Here is a 22,500-nt window from a genome sequence, read left to right on the forward strand (position 1 = left end):
TGTGTGTGTGTGTGTGTGTGTGTGTGTGTGTGTGTGTGTGGACACAAAGACAGTTTTCATAATCTTTTACCAAGCAGAACATCAGGAGATGAGTAACAGCTCGGTCAGTCTGCATGTTTAGTTAATAATTAATGTGCAGCCTATAGAATGAGATGTTTAACATGTGCCCATGCTGATTGGCCCTCTGCTCTTACCTGAGGAGGTGAAGTGTTTGTGGCGTTGTCCTTGTGGGTCGTCGGGGTTAAAGGTCATGTCTACGCCGAGGTGCCTGCTGCCCTGACCCCTCTTCAGCCGGGGTAGCCCCGCCCCCAGGCCGGCTCCACCAATCACCGACACGTCGCTCACCATCTCCGGCCAATCCTCTCGGTCGTCTGTCTCTTCCTGATCGGCCAGCGTCCAGCTGTCCACACTGAGAACCAATCAGAAGACTCCATTACTGTCTACACTGAGAACCAATCAGATGACTCTATTACTGTCCACATTGAGAACCAATCAGATGACTCTATTACTGTCCACACCGAGAACCAATCAGATGACTCTATTACTGTCCACACTGAGAACCAATCAGATGACTCTATTACTGTCCAAACTGAGAACCAATCAGATGACTCTATTACTGTCCACACTGAGAACCAATCAGACGAGAACCAATCAGATGACTCTATTACTGTCCACACCGAGAACCAATCAGATGACTCTATTACTGTCCACACTGAGAACCAATCAGATTACTCTATTACTGTCCACAATGAGAACCAATCAGATGACTCTATTACTGTGCACACTGAGAACCAATCAGATGGCTCTATTACTGTGCACACTGAGAACCAATCAGATGACTCTATTACTGTCCACACCAAGAACCAATCAGATGACTCTATTACTGTCCAAACTGAGAACCAATCAGATTACTCTATTACTGTCCACACTGAGAACCAATCAGATGACTCTATTACTGTCCACACTGAGAACCAATCAGAAGACTATTACTTTCAACACTGAGGACAGACGGATGAGAGGTGAACCAATAGAATGACTCTAGAGCTGAACCAATAGGATGACTCTAGAGGTGAACCAATAGGATGACTCTATTCCTCCCAGAGGGGACATCATGACTACTACCCACATTAACATAATGTTCATCATTCATCAGCTGGCACTCAAAAGGCCTCCAATCAGTCAGTTCTATTTCTAACACGCTGTCTGTCAGTGCAGCAGGAGGCCTGATCGACTGGGACTCCAACGCTCCATCTCGTATTGATCCCTCGTCAAACCCGCCTCTTCCTAACACAACTCAAGGACTTTATTGTGTTGACATCTTTTCTTTTAAATGCTTTCTTTCAGTAAGATTCATTTTAGAGACGAGATAGATGTTATTATAAAATAGCATAAATGACTTATTGAAATGTATTTATGTAGATAGAACACATTTAATTGCCTCCATTCCTCTGCTTATTAAATCCTCGTTCATACGCTCACCTCTTGTTGGACGGAGACGGGAAGTCAACGTTGGTCTCTTCAGAGTTCGTCTGGAAAAGAGATGAAAGACCTTAATGAGCTCCCCTGGAAATATATTGTCAAACACAGACACCAGGATCAATCACTCCTGCTCTCTTCTTGTCTGCCTTCATATATATATATATATATATATATATATTTGAATATATATGTTCATATATATATTCATATATATATTTAAACCTCGTCGTGGACGCCGTTGAGGAACAGGAAGGAGCTGCCCCCGATGGAGGCGTCCAGGAAGTCATCGATCTCCACCGACTGCTGATCCGCCTGGTCTGGGATCTGCTCTACAGACACACACTACACACACACACACGCACACGCACACGCACCACACACACGTACACAAACACACACCCACACACAAACACACAGACACACACACCCACAAACGTATGCAAACACACACACACACACACACACACACGGACACACACACCCACACAAACACACACACACACACACACACACACACAAGGACAGGGAAAAGATGGGTGCTATGGCTACAGTAAATAACAGGTGACTAGTTACAGACTAGTGCACGTGAGCTGAGCGCAATAGCACATTAGTAGAGCCCAATAGTGCACGTGGGTGTTCAGTGCTAGTGCACGACTGTGTGTACCTATTAGTGCATGTGTGTGTTCAGTGCTAGTGCACGTGTGTGTGTACCTATTAGTGCACGTGGGTGTTCAGTGCTAGTGCACGTGTGTCTACCTATTAGTGCACGTGAGAGTTCAGTAATACTGCACCAGTATTTATATCTATTAGTGCACGTGGGTGTTCAGTGCTAGTGCTCGTGTGTGTACCTATTAGTGCACGTGGGTGCTCAGTGCTAGTGCACGTGTGTATACCTATTAGTGCACGTGGGTGTTCAGTGCTAGTGCACGTGTGTGTACCTATTAGTGCACGTGGGTGTTCAGTGCTAGTGCTCGTGCGTGTACCTATTAGTGCACGTGGGTGCTCAGTGCTAGTGCACGTGTGTGTACCTATTAGTGCACGTGGGTGTTCAGTGCTAGTGCACGTGTGTGTACCTATTAGTGCACGTGTGTGTACCTATTAGTGCACGTGGGTATTCAGTGCTAGTGCACGTGTACCTTGCTGCGGCTCATCCTGAACACGGTGAAGAGCAGCAGGTACAGCGGATAGACGGCCGCACAGCTGACAAGCCCCGCCCACAACGCGTCCCAGGATAGGCTCAGCCGGCCGGACGCCGCCCGCGGGCTGAGGACACGATACACACGATACACACTGAATACACACGATACACACTGAATACACACGATACACACTGAATACACACGATACACACTGAATACACACGATACACACACCGAATACACACGATACACACACCGATACACACTGAATACACACGATACACACTGAATACACACGATACACACTGAATACACACGGTACACACTGAATACACACTGAATACACACTGATACACACCGATACACACGATACACACCGATACACACCGATACACACCGATACACACCGATACACACTGATACACACTGATACACACTGATACACACTGAGGGGGGCCCCACTACAGACACATGGAGCTGGGTCTCCTACCTGGGGGGCCCCACTACAGACACATGGAGCTGGGGCTCCTACCTGGGGGGCCCCACTACAGACACATGGAGCTGGGGCTCCTACCTGGGGGGCCCCACTACAGACACATGGAGCTGGGGCTCCTACCTGGGGGGCCCCACTACAGACACATGGAGCTGGGGCTCCTACCTGGGGGGCCCCACTACAGACACATGGAGCTGGGGCTCCTACCTGTATCGCTGGTCCACCACCGTGCCGTACCACAGCGCGTTGGCCAGCAGGCAGAGCTGCAGCAGCAGAGCGCAGCATGTCGCCCTCTGCAGGCGGGTGAAGGGGCTGCGGGCCGGCCGCTCCCACAGCGACAGCCACAGGTGGGACTCACACAGCGCCCGCTGCAGCTCGTAGCCCAGCAGGTGGGGAACACGACGCAGACAGGCCTCGTCTGGGGGAGGGGGGAGGGGTCAGTGTCTGAGGTCAGGTGGTCAGGGGTCAGAGGTCAGGGGTCAGGGGTCAACATGGTATTCAGCCTCGTACCGGTGGCCTCCACCTCCACCTCCACCCGGCCGTCCGTCTTCTCGTTGTCCACCGAAAGCCACTCCTCCACCAGGAAGTAGTAGCTGCTGCCCGTCTGCATGTCTCTGACCAGTACGTACTGCAGCCGCCAGGCCGGGGACAGACCTGGGGTCAGGGGACAGACACACTGTTACTGTGGGGACGGACGTACTGTTAATAGAGGGACAGACCTGAGGACAGGGGATGGACACACTGTTACTATGGGGACAGACAGAGGACCAACGCACTGTTACTATAGGGACAGAGGACAGACGCACTGTTACTATAGGGACAGACAGAAGACAGACGTACTGTTACGATAGGGACAGACGTACTGTTGCTATGGGGACAGAGGACAGACGTCCTGTTACTATAGGGACAGAGGACAGACGTCCTGTTACTATAGGGACAGACGTACTGTTACTATAGGGACAGACAGAAGACAGACGTACTGTTACGATAGGGACAGACGTACTGTTGCTATGGGGACAGACAGAGGACAGACGTACTGTTACTATGGGGACAGACAGAGGACAGACGTACTGTTACTATGGGGACAGACAGAGGACAGACGTACTGTTACTATAGGGACAGACAGAAGACAGACGTACTGTTACTATAGGGACAGACGTACTATTACTATAGGGACAGACGTACTGTTACTATAGGGACAGACAGAAGACAGACGTACTGTTACTATAGGGACAGACGTACTGTTACTATAGGGACAGACAGAGGACAGACGTACTGTTACTATGGGGACAGACAGAGGACAGACGTACTGTTACTATAGGGACAGACAGAAGACAGACGTACTGTTACTATAGGGACAGACGTACTGTTACTATAGGGACAGACAGAGGACAGACGTACTGTTACTATGGGGACAGACAGAGGACAGACGTACTGTTACTATAGGGACAGACCTTGGGACAGGGGGACAGGGGACACAGGGTGTCCTTTAACTAAGGCCTGAGGACAGACTCACTGTGACTCCAGCATCTGCAGAGGACACGTAGGATGTGATCTGAGCGTGTCTGTCCGTGTATTTATGTGTATTTGTGCGTCAGTGCCTGAGTGTGTCTGTCTGTGTATTTGTGCGTCAGTGCCTCAGCGTGTCTGTCCGTGTATTTATGTGTATTTGTGCGTCAGTGCCTCAGCGTGTCTGTCTGTGTATTTATGTGTATTTGTGCGTCAGTGCCTGAGTGTGTCTGTCTGTGTATTTATGTGTATTTGTGCGTCAGTGCCTGAGCGTGTCTGTCTGTGTATTTATGTGTATTTGTACGTCTGTGCCTGAGTGCGCGACTGAACCCACCCTTGTTGTCGTGCCAGACTCGTATCTTCCACAGGCTGCCCAGGCTGGTGTCCGTGGCGACGTGGAAGATGTCCAGCGCGTTGCGGGCGAAGGAGCCCTTGCTGTCCAGGTGGCGGTGCCCGCTGCGGCTCTCGCGGCCGTACAGGCCGACGCCCACGTGGGCGGTGGTGCCTGGGGGGGGGCGGGGTCAGAATCACGCTACAGACGAATCCTGGAACCAGCTCAGCCCAGAAGAGTCTGGCTCCTCTCTCACCCTAAGGAGACTAGACTCTTAGGAGACTAGACTCTGAGGAGACGAGACTCTGAGGAGACTAGACTCTGAGGAGACTAGACCCTAAGGAGACTAGACCCTAAGGAGACTCTAGACTCTGAGGAGACTAGACTCTGAGGAGACTCTGAGGAGACTCTGAGGAGACTAGACTCTGAGGAGACTCTGAGGAGACTCTGAGGAGACTAGACTCTGAGGAGACTCTGAGGAGACTCTGAGGAGACTAGACTCTGAGGAGACTCTGAGGAGCCTAGACTCTGAGGAGACTAGACTCTGAAGAGACTAGACTCTGAGGAGGCTAGACTCTGACCCCTCCCCCCGGGCCCCTCTCTAGCCCCCCAGCCCCCCCCCCTTACCTGCGCCGCGGCTCCAGCCCGTCTTCACCTGGACCTCGTACTTGAAGAGGCCGTCGCGGCCGCAGAGCGGCACCACGGCCGCACGCCGCAGGTCTAGCTGGTCCAGCTTGTGGAGCACGGCCCCCGCCACACCCAGGCTCAGCAGCCCCAGCACACACACCAGGAGGGCCACCAGGCTGGGGGCCCCGGACCTCTCCTACAGGGGGGGGGCAGAGGTTAACACCAGGAGGGCCATCAGGGTGGGGGCCCCTGACCGCTCCTACAGGGGGGGGTGCAGAGGTTAACACCAGGAGGGCCACCAGGCTGGGGGCCCCGGACCTCTCCTACAGGGGGGGGGGCAGAGGTTAACACCAGGAGGGCCACCAGGCTGGGGGGCAGAGGTTAACACCAGGAGGGCCACCAGGCTGGGGGCCCCTGACCGCTCCTACAGGGGGGGGGGGCAGAGGTTAACACCAGGAGGGCCACCAGGATGGGGGCCCCGGACCTCTCCTACAGGGGGGGGGCAGAGGTTAACACCAGGAGGGCCATCAGGGTGGGGGCCCCTGACCGGGGGCTCCTACAATCAAATTTATATAAAAATAAGTAGAGCAAAATAAATGCTGAGAAATATTGGCTTCAATTCATGAGCAGTTTGAGCACCCCCCCTCCCTCACCCTTTAATCACACAACACACACTCACACCCCCCGCACCCCCCAAGGGGACCCTGAGGTACCGGCAGGATGAAGCTGATGGCGTTGGCCGGGACGAAGAGGCCGGCTGCGAAGGCGGTGAGGTGGCGCGTGCGGCAGACGGCGCGGCTGGCGTTGGTGGCGGCCAGCGGCACCATGCCGTCGGTACGCCACTGCTTCTCGCTCTCACTGAAGTACTGGCAGAGCGAGGCGAACACGCCCACCTCCAAGAGGACGCCCGCCCCCCCCGGGGAGCAGGGCGTCGTCACGTTGATGAAGTAGTCCAGGGTGGTGTCGTAGGTCCTGGGAGGGGACCAATCAGGGCTCAGAACACCAGACAGAGGACCAATCAGGGCTCAGAACACCAGATATCATGGAAGGGTTTACATGTTTAAAGCTGCACTATGTACGCTCCCCTTAGCGCCGCCAAGTGGCTTTGGCTACAGCTACATTACCTCTAGTGGTTGAGTTTAGCTACAGCTACATTACCTCTAGTGGTTGAGTTTAGCTACAGCTACATTACCTCTAGTGGTTGAGTTTAGCTACAGCTACATTACCTCTAGTGGTGGAGTTTAGCTACAGCTATATTACCTCTAGTGGTTGAGTTTAGCTTCAGCTATATTACCTCTAGTGGTTGAGTTTAGCTACAGCTACATTACCTCTAGTGGTTGAGTTTAGCTACAGCTACATTACCTCTAGTGGTTGAGTTTAGCTACAGCTACATTACCTCTAGTGGTTGAGTTTAACTACAGCTATATTACCTCTAGTGGTTGAGTTGAGCTACAGCTACATTACCTCTAGTGGTTGAGTTTAGCTACAGATATATTACCTCTAGTGGTTGAGTTTAGCTACAGCTACATTACCTCTAGTGGTTGAGGTTAGCTACAGCTACATTACCTCTAGTGGTTGAGTTTAGCTACAGCTATATAACCTCTAGTGGTTGAGTTTAGCTACAGCTATATTACCTCTAGTGGTTGAGTTTAGCTACAGCTATATTACCTCTAGTGGTTGAGTTTAGCTACAGCTACATTACCTCTAGTGGTTGAGTTTAGCTACAGCTACATTACCTCCAGTGGTTGAGTTTAGCTACAGCTACATTACCTCTAGTGGTTGAGTTTAGCTACAGCTATATTACCTCTAGTGGTTGAGTTTAGCTACAGCTATATTACCTCTAGTGGTTGAGTTTAGCTACAGCTAAATTACCTCTAGTGGTTGAGTTTAGCTACAGCTATATTACCTCTAGTGGTTGAGTTTAACTACAGCTATATTACCTCTAGTGGTTGAGTTTAGCTACAGCTATAGAACCTCTAGTGGTTGAGTTTAGCTACAGCTATATTACCTCTAGTGGTTGAGTTTAGCTACAGCTACATTACCTCTAGTGGTTGAGATTAGCTACAGCTATATTACCTCTAGTGGTTGAGTTTAGCTACAGCTACATTACCTCTAGTGGTTGAGTTTAGCTACAGCTATATTACCTCTAGTGGTTGAGTTTAGCTACATCTATTTTACCTCTAGTGGTTGAGTTTAGCTACAGCTACATTACCTCTAGTGGTTGAGATTAGCTACAGCTATATTACCTCTAGTGGTTGAGTTTAGCTACAGCTACATTACCTCTAGTGGTTGAGTTTAACTACAGCTACATTACCTCTAGTGGTTGAGTTTAGCTACAGCTATATTACCTCTAGTGGTTGAGTTTAGCTACAGCTATATTACCTCTAGTGGTTGAGTTTAGCTACAGCTAAATTACCTCTAGTGGTTGAGTTTAGCTACAGCTATATTACCTCTAGTGGTTGAGTTTAGCTACAGCTATATTACCTCTAGTGGTTGAGTTTAGCTACAGCTATAGAACCTCTAGTGGTTGAGTTTAGCTACAGCAATATTACCTCTAGTGGTTGAGTTTAGCTACAGCTACATTACCTCTAGTGGTTGAGATTAGCTACAGCTATATTACCTCTAGTGGTTGAGTTTAGCTACAGCTACATTACCTCTAGTGGTTGAGTTTAGCTACAGCTACATTACCTCTAGTGGTTGAGTTTAGCTACAGCTACATTACCTCTAGTGGTTGAGTTTAGCTACAGCTACATTACCTCTAGTGGTGGAGTTTAGCTACAGCTATATTACCTCTAGTGGTTGAGTTTAGCTTCAGCTATATTACCTCTAGTGGTTGAGTTTAGCTACAGCTACATTACCTCTAGTGGTTGAGTTTAGCTACAGCTACATTACCTCTAGTGGTTGAGTTTAACTACAGCTATATTACCTCTAGTGGTTGAGTTGAGCTACAGCTACATTACCTCTAGTGGTTGAGTTTAGCTACAGATATATTACCTCTAGTGGTTGAGTTTAGCTACAGCTACATTACCTCTAGTGGTTGAGGTTAGCTACAGCTACATTACCTCTAGTGGTTGAGTTTAGCTACAGCTATATAACCTCTAGTGGTTGAGTTTAGCTACAGCTATATTACCTCTAGTGGTTGAGGTTAGCTACAGCTATATTACCTCTAGTGGTTGAGTTTAGCTACAGCTACATTACCTCTAGTGGTTGAGTTTAGCTACAGCTACATTACCTCCAGTGGTTGAGTTTAGCTACAGCTACATTACCTCTAGTGGTTGAGTTTAGCTACAGCTATATTACCTCTAGTGGTTGAGTTTAGCTACAGCTATATTACCTCTAGTGGTTGAGTTTAGCTACAGCTAAATTACCTCTAGTGGTTGAGTTTAGCTACAGCTATATTACCTCTAGTGGTTGAGTTTAACTACAGCTATATTACCTCTAGTGGTTGAGTTTAGCTACAGCTATAGAACCTCTAGTGGTTGAGTTTAGCTACAGCTATATTACCTCTAGTGGTTGAGTTTAGCTACAGCTACATTACCTCTAGTGGTTGAGATTAGCTACAGCTATATTACCTCTAGTGGTTGAGTTTAGCTACAGCTACATTACCTCTAGTGGTTGAGTTTAGCTACAGCTATATTACCTCTAGTGGTTGAGTTTAGCTACATCTATTTTACCTCTAGTGGTTGAGTTTAGCTACAGCTACATTACCTCTAGTGGTTGAGATTAGCTACAGCTATATTACCTCTAGTGGTTGAGTTTAGCTACAGCTACATTACCTCTAGTGGTTGAGTTTAACTACAGCTACATTACCTCTAGTGGTTGAGTTTAGCTACAGCTATATTACCTCTAGTGGTTGAGTTTAGCTACAGCTATATTACCTCTAGTGGTTGAGTTTAGCTACAGCTAAATTACCTCTAGTGGTTGAGTTTAGCTACAGCTATATTACCTCTAGTGGTTGAGTTTAGCTACAGCTATATTACCTCTAGTGGTTGAGTTTAGCTACAGCTATAGAACCTCTAGTGGTTGAGTTTAGCTACAGCAATATTACCTCTAGTGGTTGAGTTTAGCTACAGCTACATTACCTCTAGTGGTTGAGATTAGCTACAGCTATATTACCTCTAGTGGTTGAGTTTAGCTACAGCTACATTACCTCTAGTGGTTGAGTTTAGCTACAGCTATATTACCTCTAGTGGTTGAGTTTAGCTACATCTATTTTACCTCTAGTGGTTGAGTTTAGCTACAGCTACATTACCTCTAGTGGTTGAGATTAGCTACAGCTATATTACCTCTAGTGGTTGAGTTTAGCTACAGCTACATTACCTCTAGTGGTTGAGTTTAACTACAGCTACATTACCTCTAGTGGTTGAGTTTAGCTACAGCTACATTACCTCTAGTGGTTGAGTTGAGCTACAGCTTTATTACCTCTAGTTGTTGAGTTTAGCTACAGCTACATTACCTCTAGTGGTTGAGTTTAGCTACAGCTACATTACCTCCAGTGGTTGAGTTTAGCTACAGCTATATTACCTCTAGTGGTTGAGTTTAGCTACAGCTACATTACCTCTAGTGGTTGAGTTTAGCTACAGCTATATAACCTCTAGTGGTTGAGTTTAGCTACAGCTAACATAGTGCAGGTTCAGTGTGTGCGTCTGGGACCTGTCATTTCCAATGAGCACCTGATCCTGATTAACGCCCTGATGAGGTGAGCCATCCAGAAATAACTAAATACAGAAACCTGTTCACACTGAAAGGGTTCTTACTCCGGGGACAGGAAGACGGTGTACTTCCTGTGGTCGGGCTGGTGCCCCCGGGTCTGGCTCAGGGTGATCCTCTTCCTGTCGGTGCAGTTGAACTCGTTGGGCAGCGGGTGGGAGTGGAGGTAGGTCGTGATGAAGGGCTCCTCCTCCTCCTCTTCCTCAGACGCTACGCCCTCTCTGTCATCTGGAGGAAGAGAGCGGTGAGGTCTTAACAGAAATGAAGATACCTTTATATATATACATATATATATACATATATATATATACTGTTAATAAAAGTTTATAGTTAAACTAAACGTTTAACTATAATTGTATCGTTATTTCTGATGGTTCAGAAATGACCTTCAGAAATAACGATACGTTTATAGGAAGTTCATATCTATACATATAAATATATATAAGTTTATAGTTCAACTAAACGTTTTTGGTTCAACTCTGAAAGGTGACATATATTATGAAAACAACACTTTTCCTGGGATTGGGGATGTTGTTTTGGATCTCTGAGGCTGCCACACGCATACAAACTTAGAGATAAGTCTGTGCATGCTTTTGAGCTCATGAGTGAGACATGCATTTCGGAAAGTACCCCAGTACAGTTACGAGCGAGTCAGTTTTGGCGCGGACTCTTACGTAGGAAGGAGGTACATTTGAATATTACCAACCACTTCCCTATCCCCCTCCCTTCAGAGCATAAATACGAATCTGTGGACCAACGGACGAGCACTGGGCGGAGATGTTCGTGCATTTCAGAAGCAGGGAGATTCCGCACAGAAACAGATTTGTCAGTTTGTCGTGTGACTGCCTGGCTCCGCCGCCGAACCGAACCAATGGGGCGGCCTTACTGATAAACAGACCAATGGGGCGGCCCCACTAATACACCGACCAATGGGGCGGCCTCACAACTAAACCGACCAATGGGGCGCTCCTACCGTGCCGGGCGGTGAAGTTGAGCGTGACGAACACACCCGCCTGCCGGTTGGCGTTCCCCGTGCTGACGCGGACGATGACGGAGTCACAGCGGCTGATGTTGGCGGCGCCGGCGGTAGGGACCCCCGCCCTCCTGGGGGGCTCCGCCCATCCGTCCGCCACCCCCCCTCCTCCTCCGCCCACAGTGCCGTTATTAACGGCAACGGTGATGGCCTGGCTGTCGTCCAGACCCGAGATGGGGATCTGAGTCCCGTTCTGCGTCCGGAACTCCATGGAGGCCACCTCCGTGGAAACGGTGTAGTTAGGGACGTAGTTGAAGGGGAAGGGGTTGGGCTCCACCTAGAGCGGGGGAGAGGTGTAGTTAGGGACGTAGTTGAAGGGGAAGGGGTTGGGCTCCACCTAGAGGGGGGGAGAGGTGTAGTTAGGGACGTAGTTGAAGGGGAAGGGGTTGGGCTCCACCTAGAGGGGGGGAGAGGTGTAGTTAGGGACGTAGTTGAAGGGGAAGGGGTTGGGCTCCACCTAGAGGGGGGGAGAGGTGTAGTTAGGGACGTAGTTGAAGGGGAAGGGGTTGGGCTCCACCTAGAGGGGGGGAGAGGTGTATTTAGGGACGTAGTTGAAGGGGAAGGGGTTGGGCTCCACCTAGAGGGGGGGAGAGGTGTAGTTAGGGACGTAGTTGAAGGGGAACGGGTTGGGCTCCACCTAGAGGGGGGGAGAGGTGTAGTTAGGGACGTAGTTGAAGGGGAAGGGGTTGGGCTCCACCTAGAGGGGGGGAGAGGTGTAGTTAGGGACGTAGTTGAAGGGGAAGGGGTTGGGCTCCACCTAGAGGGGGGGAGAGGTGTAGTTAGGGACGTAGTTGAAGGGGAAGGGGTTGGGCTCCACCTAGAGGGGGGGAGAGGTGTAGTTAGGGACGTAGTTGAAGGGGAAGGGGTTGGGCTCCACCTAGAGGGGGGGAGAGGTGTAGTTAGGGACGTAGTTGAAGGGGAAGGGGTTGGGCTCCACCTAGAGGGGGAGAGAGGTGTAGTTAGGGACGTAGTTGAAGGGGAAGGGGTTGGGCTCCACCTAGAGCGGGGGAGAGGTGTAGTTAGGGACGTAGTTGAAGGGGAAGGGGTTGGGCTCCACCTAGAGGGGGGGAGAGGTGTAGTTAGGGACGTAGTTGAAGGGGAAGGGGTTGGGCTCCACCTAGAGGGGGGTGCTCGGGTCACATGGGTCCATGGGGTATATATATGTAGCATATGCTGCACGTGAACCTCCTAAGATGGCACAATTAGATTGGTTCGCTATCTCGGGATATTGGGCAATATCCCATGATTGAGATCTCAAACTCAGGATACTGTTTTCATTTCAAAATGTCCCGCTTTGTTTCCTAATAAAATTAAATAAATCCTGGAAAAATATTTTTATGTTGTATATTTTCACGTGTAGTGTATGCTAAAACAATTATTCACCCAAGTCTCCGTGAATAGTGGGGAATAGCCCCCTCAACCTTCAGTCTCGGGGGCTATTCCCCACTATTCACTTTGCCATCGGCGAATAATTGTTAAATACATATATATATATACATATCTATTGCATAGATATGTATATATGTGTGTCATGGGATCAAAAAATGCTCTAAATGTAAATGATGTCACAGCTTGGCGTGTATAAAAACCCTAAATGATGCATAGCTATGAGAAGGGGAGGGGCTAGGGCCAGGGTTAGGTATGAGGAGGGGAGGGGCTAGGGTTAGGGGTAGGGTTAGGTATGAGGAGGGGAGGGGTTAGGGGTAGGGTTAGGTATGAGGAGGGGAGGGGCTAGGGTTAGGGTTAGGTATGAGGAGGGGAGGGGCTAGGGTTAGGGGTAGGGTTAGGTATGAGAAGGGGAGGGGCTAGGGCCAGGGTTAGGTATGAGGAGGGGAGGGGCTAGGGTTAGGGGTAGGGTTAGGTATGAGAAGGGGAGGGGCTAGGGCCAGGGTTAGGTATGAGGAGGGGAGGGGCTAGGGCCAGGGTTAGGTATGAGGAGGGGAGGGGCTAGGGTTAGGGGTAGGGTTAGCTTTGAGGAGGGGAGGGGCTAGGGTTAGGGTTCATACGCAGCAGAGCGGAGCCATGGAGCCCGACCCCTGCAACCCCCCCCCCCCCCTCCGGCTGCTTTCAGAACCCCCCCCCCCACCCAGCTCATGGCCGCTGGTCTGATTGTCCCCGCTAGCTGATTGCACACCATCAAGCTTCTGACAACTGCTTAAAATGAGCTCCAGTAAGGGTGTGTGTGTGCGTGTTTGTGTTTGTGTGTGTCTGTGTGTGCCTGTGTGCCTGTGTGCGTGTACCTGAAACAGCAGCTGCATGACGCTGTTCCCTGCAGCAGCTCTGCCCAGACTGCTGTTAAACGCTCGGGGGATGGAGAAGCGGCGGCACTCTGCAACAACAACACAACCACATCAACAACAACGCAACCACATCGACAACAACACAACCACATCAACAACAACACAACCACATCAACAACAACACAACCACATCAACAACAACACAGCCACAACATCAACAACACCACAACGACATCAACAACATCACAACGACGACATCAACAACACCACAACGACAACAAGATCAACAACAACACAACCACATCGACAACAACACAACCACATCAACAACAACACAACCACATCAACAACAACACAACCACATCAACAACAACACAACCACATCAACAACAACACAACCACATCAACAACAACACAACCACATCAACAAAAACACAGCCACAACATCAACAACATCACAACAACGACATCAACAACACCACAACGACATCAAGATCAACAACAACACAACCACAACCACATCAACAAAACAACGACAACACAACAACAACATAACGACAAGAAGATCAACAACAACAACAACACAACCACATCCAAAACAACACAATCACATCCTTAACACAACCACATCCTTAACAACCACATCCACAACAACACAACAACATCCACAACAACACAACCACATCAACCACAACACAACCACATCAACAACAAAACAACCACATCGACAACAACACAACCACATCAACAACAACACAACAACATCAACAACAACACAGCCACAACATCAACAACACCACAACGACATCAACAACATCACAACAACGACATCAACAACACCACAACGACATCAAGATCAACAACAACACAACCACAACCACATCAACAAAACAACGACAACAGAACAACAACAAGATCAACAACAACACAACAACAACAACGACACAACCACATCGACAACAACACAATCACAACATCAACAACACCATGACATCAACAACAACACAACGACATCAAAAACCACACAACCACAACATCAAGTACACCACAACGACAAAACAACGACAAAATCACAACTACGACATCAACAACAACATAACGACAACAAGATCAACAACAACACAACCACAACAACAACACAACCACAACAAGATCAACGACAACAACATCAACAAAACAACCACAATAACATCACAAACACAATGACAACAAGATCAACATCAACACAACAACATCCACAACAACACAACTACAACAACGTCAACAACAGCAAAACAACATCAACCACAGCACAATGACATCAACAACAACCACAACACAACGACATCATCAACAATACAACGACAACAACAACAACACAACCACAACAAGATCAACAACAACAAAACAACAACAACTCAACTACAACAACCTTAACAACAACACAATGACAACATGAACAACACAACAACAACAACATCAACAATACAATGACATCAACAACAACCCAATGACAACAAGTTCAACAACAACACAACTAAAACAACATCAATAACAAAACAACAACAAAAAAGCATAAACAACAACACAACCACTACAACATCACAATAACAACAACCTCAACTCAACTACAACAACATAAACAAGAAGACAATGACAATGACATGAACAACCACAACAACAACAACAAGTTCAACAACAACACAACCACAACAACATCAGCAACAACATCAACATCAACAGTTACACAACGACAACAACAGAACCACAACAACAACACAACCACCACAAGATCAACAACAACACAACTACAACAACATCAACAACAACAACACAGAATAAACACAATTACAATATTCTAGGATGGATACATGGACACACACACATACAACTACATGCACACACGCACACAAACACACACACACACACACACACACACACACACACAGACAAGCATACAGACACACGCACGCACCCACACTCACATAGAAACACAGACACACTCACACACACAAACACAGTCAAACACACACTCACAGGCATACAGCGCCACACACACGCACACAAATACACACACACACACACACACACACGTACACACTCTTACGCTCACACACTGATACGCTCACACACTCACACACACACTGATACGCTCACACACACACTCACACACTGATACGCTCACACACTGATACGCTCACACACTGATACGCTCACACACTGATACGCTCACACACTCACTCACACACTCACACACTGACACACTCACACACTCACACACACACTGATACGCTCACACACTGATACGCTCACACACTCACTCACACACTGATACGCTCACACACTGATACGCTCACACACACACTCACACACTCACACACTGACACACTCACACACTCACACACACACTGATACGCTCACACACTGATACGCTCACACACTCACTCACACACTGATACGCTCACACACTGATACGCTCACACACTCACACACACACTGATACGCTCACACACTGATACGCTCACACACTCACACACACACTGATACGCTCACACACACACTCACACACTCACACACACACTGATACGCTCACACACACACACACTGATACGCTCACACACTCACACACACACTGATACGCTCACACACTGATACGCTCACACTCACACACACACTGATACGCTCACACACACACTCACACACTCACACACACACTGATACGCTCACACACACACACACTGATACGCTCACACACTCACACACACACTGATACGCTCACACACTGATACGCTCACACTCACACACACACTGATACGCTCACACACTGATACGCTCACACACTCACACACACACTGATACGCTCACACACTGATACGCTCACACACACACTCACACACTGATACGCTCACACACACACTCACACACTGATACGCTCACACACTGATACGCTCACACACTCACACACACACTGATACGCTCACACACTAATACGCTCACACACCCACACCCGCAGCCGCCCGGCGCCCACCTGGGCTGTCGTTGTCATGGTAACACAGCAGGCTCTGGGGGTCGGTGAGTTTGCCCGTGGCGGCGATCTCGGCCCCTCTGAGGACCAGCGGCTCCTCGTTCAGCACGCGGCCGTGCATCAGGATGAGCAGCAGCACCGCCGAGAGCCCGTAGGCCCGCGCCGCCACGCCCAGGGGCCCCGCCTCCGAGGTCCCGCCCGCCTCCGAGGCCCCGCCCGCCTCCGAGGAGGACCCCTCCGGGGGCGGGGCCAAGGGGGAGGACACCGGGGATGAGAGGGGGGGGTCCGGCTGCTGGGAGGACTGGCTGACCTGGTGGATGAGGTCACCTGTGGGGGAGGGGGGGAGGTCAGCGCTCTGTCTGTGGAGGCTAACGCGGCTAACGCGGCTAACGAGGCTAACGAGGCTAACGAGGCTAACAAGGCTAACGATGCTAACGAGGATAATGAGGCTAACAAGTGTGTGTGTGTGTGTGTGTGCGCGCTCCCCACCCATGATGTTGTGTGTGTGTGTGTGTGTGTGTGTGTGTGTGTGTGTGTGTGTGTGTGTGTGTGTGTGTGTGTGTTTGTGTGCGCGCTCCCAACCCATGATGTTGAGGATGTTGTCTGCTATCTCGGTGGGCGTGACCGTCCCTTGCCGCGTGTCGCTCTGCAGGATCTCCAGCATCGACTCCAGCTTGTTCAGCGTGGAGTTCTGACACTCCTCACAGACGAAGTCCCGGCTCACCGCCTGGACACACACACACACACACACGCACACGCACCCACACACAGACACAAAGACGCACGGACACGCACGCACACACACACGCGCACCCACACACACGCACACACACACACACACAAACGCACGGACACGCACGCACAAACTCACACATAAACACACATACGCACATACACACACACAAATGCACAGACACGCACGCACACACACGCGCACACGCACAACCACACACATACACAAACAGAAACACACTTACACACACACACAAACATGAAAAAACACACCCACACACACACACACACACACACACACAAAAACACACCCACACACAGACACACGCACACACAGACACACGCACGTGCACACACAAACACACAGGAATGTCTAAATAAAGAACATAGTCTTGCGAACATCGGGACCTCCACACATGCTGTTACATACCAACCTTCTAACTTACACCAAAGGACCGTGTATGTTTGTGTATCTGGGCCTCCATCACCCCCCCCCCCCCCCCTCACCGTGCACTGGGCCAGCGTGGCCGATGTCTGCTGGATGTCGCTGACCGTGCTGAGGTCCAGGGCCGTCAGGGCGCGGGTGATGTTGCTGCGGACGCTGGCGCGGTACGAGCGCTCGGAGAGGGACACCAGCGCCCGGCCCCGGGTGTGTTCGTACTGCGGGACACGAGAGAGCCCCTTTAGGTCCTCAGACACACTAACTCTAACCCTAACCACCCCTCACTCACCTTAACTAACCCTAACTAACCCTTACTAACCCTAATCGACCCTAACCAACCCTAACCCTAGCCTTAACTGACCCTTACTCACCCTAACATACCCTTACTAACCCTTACTAACCCTAATCGACCCTAACTGACCCTAACTAACCATAACAAACCCTAACCCTAACTAACCCTAACTCACCCTAACTCTAACTAACCAGGTGAATAATAACGCTATAACCTGGTTAATAATGACACTATAACCTGGTTAATAATAACACTAACCTGGTTAATAATAACATTACAACTATTTGAGTAAGTGAGTGAGCAGTGAGTGAGTGAGTGAGGAGCAGTGAGTGAGTGAGTGATTGAGTGTGTGAGTGAGTGATTGAGGAGCAGTGAGTGAGTGAATGAGTGAGTGAGTGAGTGATTGAGGAGCAGTGAGTGAGTGAATGAGTGAGTGAGGGAGCAGTGAGTGAGTGAGTGAGGAGCAGTGAGTGAGTGAGTGATTGAGTGAGTGAGTGAGTGATTGAGGAGCAGTGAGTGAGTGAATGAGTGAGTGAGGGAGCAGTGAGTGAGTGAGTGAGTGAGTGAGTGAGTGAGTAAGGAGAAGTAAGTTAGGAGCAGTGAGTGAGTAAGGGAGTGAGTGAGGGAAGGAGCAGTGAGTGAGGGAGTAGTGAGTGAGGAAGCAGTGAGAGAGGGAGAAGCAGTGAGTGAGTGAGGAGCAGTGAGTGAGTGAGTGAGTGAGGAGCAGTGAGTGAGTGAGGGAGCAGTGAGTGAGTGAGGGAGCAGTGAGTGAGGGAGCAGTGAGTGAGGGAGCAGTGAGTGAGTCAGGGAGCAGTGAGTGATGGAGCAGTGAGTGAGTGAGGGAGCAGTGAGTGAGGGAGCAGTGAGTGAGTGATGGAACAGTGAGTGAGTGAGGGAGCATTGAGTGAGGGAGCAGTGAGTGAGTGAGTGAGTGAGGAGCAGTGAGTGAGGGAGTGAGGAGCAGTGAGTGAGTGAATGAGTGAGTGAGGGAGCAGTGAGTGAGTGAGTGAGGAGCAGTGAGTGAGTGAGTGATTGAGTGAGTGAGTGAGTGATTGAGGAGCAGTGAGTGAGTGAATGAGTGAGTGAGGGAGCAGTGAGTGAGTGAGTGAGTGAGTGAGTGAGTGAGTGAGTAAGGAGAAGTAAGTTAGGAGCAGTGAGTGAGTAAGGGAGTGAGTGAGGGAAGGAGCAGTGAGTGAGGGAGTAGTGAGTGAGGAAGCAGTGAGAGAGGGAGAAGCAGTGAGTGAGTGAGGAGCAGTGAGTGAGTGAGTGAGTGAGGAGCAGTGAGTGAGTGAGGGAGCAGTGAGTGAGTGAGGGAGCAGTGAGTGAGTGAGGGAGCAGTGAGTGATGGAGCAGTGAGTGAGTGAGGGAGCAGTGAGTGATGGAGCAGTGAGTGAGTGAGGGAGCAGTGAGTGAGGGAGCAGTGAGTGAGGAAGCAGTGAGAGAGGGAGAAGCAGTGAGTGAGTGAGGAGCAGTGAGTGAGTGAGTGAGTGAGTGAGGAGCAGTGAGTGAGTGAGGGAGCAGTGAGTGAGTGAGGGAGCAGTGAGTGAGGGAGCAGTGAGTGAGTGAGGGAGCAGTGAGTGAGTGAGGGAGCATTGAGTGAGGGAGCAGTGAGTGAGTGAATGAGGAGCAGTGAGTGAGGGAGTGAGGAGCAGTGAGTGAGGAGCAGTGAGGAGCAGTGAGTGAGTGAGTGAGGAGCAGTCAGTGAGTGAGTGAGGAGCAGTGAGTGAGTGAGTGAGGAGCAGTGAGTGAGTGAGGAGCAGTGAGTGAGTGAGTGAGGAGCAGTGAGTGAGTGAGTGAGCAGTGAGTGAGTGAGTGAGGAGCATTGAGTGAGTGAGTGAGGAGCAGTGAGTGAGTGAGTGAGTGAGGAGCAGTGAGTGAGTGAGTGAGGAGCAGAGAGTGAGTGAGTGAGGAGTAGTGAGTGAGTGAGTGAGGAGCAGTGAGTGAGTGAGGAGCAGTGAGGTAGGGAGGAGCCGTGAGTGTGTGAGTGAGGGAGTGAGGAGCAGTGAGTGAGTGAGGAGCAGTGAGTGAGTGAGTGAGGAGCAGTGAGTGAGTGAGGAGCAGTGAGTGAGTGAGTGAGGAGCAGTGAGTGAGTGAGTGAGGAGCAGTGAGTGAGCGAGTGAGGAGCAGTGAGTGAGTGAGGAGCAGTGAGTGAGGGAGTGAGGAACAGTGAGTGAGTGAGTGAGGAGCAGTGAGTGAGGAGCAGTGAGTGAGGAGCAGTGAGTGAGTGAGTGAGGAGCAGTGAGTGAGTGAGTGAGTGAGGAGCAGTGAGTGAGTGAGTGAGGAGCAGTGAGTGAGTGAGTGAGTGAGTGAGTGAGTGAGGAGCAGTGAGTGAGTGAGTGAGGAGCAGTGAGTGAGTGAGTGAGGAGCAGTGAGTGAGTGAGGAGCAGTGAGTGAGGGAGTGAGCCTCCTACCTCGTTGAGTGCGGTGATGAGGGCCAGGCTCATCTCCCTCACCCTCTGAGAGTCTCCCTGCTTCAGCAGCTCCATCAGTCTGCTGCCCGTCAGCTCAGCCAGCCAATGGGGGAGGCTGCTGTAGCCAGGGGGCGGGTCCGGCAGCAACACCTCCATGGACCTGGAAGAGAACACACACGCACACACACACACACACACACACACACACACACACACACACACACACACACACACACACACACACACACACACACACACACACACACACACACACACACACACAGGTCTCCATCATCACATTGTAACCCGCTCTCCTGCCCGCAGCGCCACACCTTGTTGAGCTCACCTGTTCAGCGCGGTGATGGCCGCCCCCTGGTGGTCCTCCACCGTCACCGACACGGCCAGCCGGTGGCGGGCGGCGGCGAAGCCCGGGGGCAGGTAGGCGGCGTGCTCGGGGCTGGTCCCGCGGTACACCACAAAGTCCTCGCACACTTCCTCCCGGCACCGCGTCACCAGCAGGGAGTACAGGAGGGGGGTCCCCGAGGGGGTCCCCGAGGGGGTCTCCGAGGGGCCGGCGTCGCTGTAGCCTGGGGGGGAGGGGGGAGGGGAGGGTGTGTGTGGTGGGTGAGGGGGAGGTGGGGAGGGGGGATGGGAGGGTGTGTGTGTGGTGGGTGAGGTGGGGGGGAGAGGGGGAGGGGGAAGTGGGGGAGGATGAGATAGAGGAGTCAATACGAGGTTAGGAGGCGACTCCTCGCTGAGCTGCAGATCAACAGAGGCTGTGGAGGAGGGAGGAGGGGGGAGGGGGGAGGGAGAAGGGGAGAGGGGGGAGGGGGACCTGGGGGGGGGCACTCAGTAGAGCACTCGGTGAAGAACAGAGCACTCAGTTGAGAGCGGTTAATAAGAGAGTGCTGGGTTCTCACCTGAGCAGTTGAAGTGAACCTGGTCCACCAGAGTCCGGATCCGCCAGACCTCAGCTCCGGGGTCCCCGGGGGTCCGCTGGGCTCCTCCCCGCGCCCCGGCTCCGCCCCCCAGCACCCTCAGCTGGCACCGCCCCCCTGAGGGGGGCATGTTGGGCCACAGCGTGATGGAGGCGGCCCCCTCCCCGTCCAGGTTGCCGTCGGTGACATGCAGCGTGAAGATGTAGGCGTGGCCGTGACGCAGCACGCCCCGTTTCAGGACCAGGTTCAGACCCTCCCTCCCCGTGGTGGTGGAGGAGGAGTCCAGCACCAGGCTCTGGTTACCATGACGACTGGCCGTCCAGCGCTGGGGGGGAGGGGGGGGGGGAGAGAGAGAGAGAGAGAGAGAGAGAGAGAGAGAGAGAGAGAGAGAGAGAGAGAGAGACAGAGACAGAGACAGAGACAGAGACAGAGACAGGGAAAGAGAGGGAGACGGAGAGAGGGAGAGGGAGAGGGAGAGGGAGAGAGAGAGAGAGAGAGAGAGAGAGAGAGAGAGAGAGAGAGAGAGAGAGAGAGTCAACCACAGACCCCACCCGCCACCGAACCGGACCCAGACATGAGCAGAGGTGTCTTGCTTCGCCCTGAAGGGGCTTATTTTCGATAATGACAGTCGTTCTATACGTTCTATACATTATCCCGCTTATTACACGGCTACTAGCCAAAACTAACAAATAACTTCACTTGGTGTGTCTTCTTACAATTACCATTCGTAGTGTTGATCAGCAGAGAAATAGTCCGCCAAAGACTTTGACGTCGCTTAGCAACTGAACACGCTGGGGTCGACAAGTTACCGGACTACTTGAGGAGTGATACCAAAGAGGTGAATCAGAGGCAAAAAATCCACTTTTCTTTACAGCGGTTAGAATGCTTAGTAACGGCAAATTAATCGAAAAATAATTCAGCGCCGGAAGTCGGGAAGGTCCATGTAAGGGAACGGAGCATTCCACAGCATTGAGAAGAGCAGGGTTATAATATATATCTATGTGTGTGTGTGTATGTGTGTGTGTATGTGTGTATGTGTGTGGGTGTGTGGGTGTGTAGGTCTGTGTGTGGGTGTGTAGGTGTGTAGGTGTGTGTGTGTGTGTGTGTGTGTGTGTGTGTG

General features: G+C 50.7%; 1 protein-coding gene across 1 annotated transcript in view; it reads right to left on the reverse strand.

The window, feature by feature from the left end:
* The window catches only part of pkd1a (polycystic kidney disease 1a), a 92,220-nt gene that overhangs the window by 20,197 nt on the left and 49,523 nt on the right, over nucleotides 1-22,500 (reverse strand). Inside the window, exons 26-43 of the mRNA XM_056587352.1 lie at nucleotides 21,363-21,705; nucleotides 20,789-21,029; nucleotides 20,443-20,602; nucleotides 17,805-17,957; nucleotides 17,148-17,292; nucleotides 16,569-16,892; nucleotides 13,562-13,650; nucleotides 11,262-11,598; nucleotides 10,336-10,516; nucleotides 6,292-6,550; nucleotides 5,579-5,774; nucleotides 4,955-5,125; nucleotides 3,622-3,765; nucleotides 3,319-3,529; nucleotides 2,616-2,742; nucleotides 1,702-1,821; nucleotides 1,480-1,529; nucleotides 195-409 (exon numbers count right to left, since the gene is read on the reverse strand). Coding sequence (XP_056443327.1) covers nucleotides 195-409; nucleotides 1,480-1,529; nucleotides 1,702-1,821; nucleotides 2,616-2,742; nucleotides 3,319-3,529; nucleotides 3,622-3,765; nucleotides 4,955-5,125; nucleotides 5,579-5,774; nucleotides 6,292-6,550; nucleotides 10,336-10,516; nucleotides 11,262-11,598; nucleotides 13,562-13,650; nucleotides 16,569-16,892; nucleotides 17,148-17,292; nucleotides 17,805-17,957; nucleotides 20,443-20,602; nucleotides 20,789-21,029; nucleotides 21,363-21,705 — 3,466 coding nt within the window. The remainder of the gene's footprint in view (nucleotides 1-194; nucleotides 410-1,479; nucleotides 1,530-1,701; nucleotides 1,822-2,615; nucleotides 2,743-3,318; nucleotides 3,530-3,621; nucleotides 3,766-4,954; nucleotides 5,126-5,578; nucleotides 5,775-6,291; nucleotides 6,551-10,335; nucleotides 10,517-11,261; nucleotides 11,599-13,561; nucleotides 13,651-16,568; nucleotides 16,893-17,147; nucleotides 17,293-17,804; nucleotides 17,958-20,442; nucleotides 20,603-20,788; nucleotides 21,030-21,362; nucleotides 21,706-22,500) is intronic.

This window comes from Gadus chalcogrammus, chromosome 3 (genome assembly GCF_026213295.1).
Source record: "Gadus chalcogrammus isolate NIFS_2021 chromosome 3, NIFS_Gcha_1.0, whole genome shotgun sequence".
Taxonomy (NCBI): Eukaryota; Metazoa; Chordata; class Actinopteri; order Gadiformes; family Gadidae; genus Gadus; species Gadus chalcogrammus.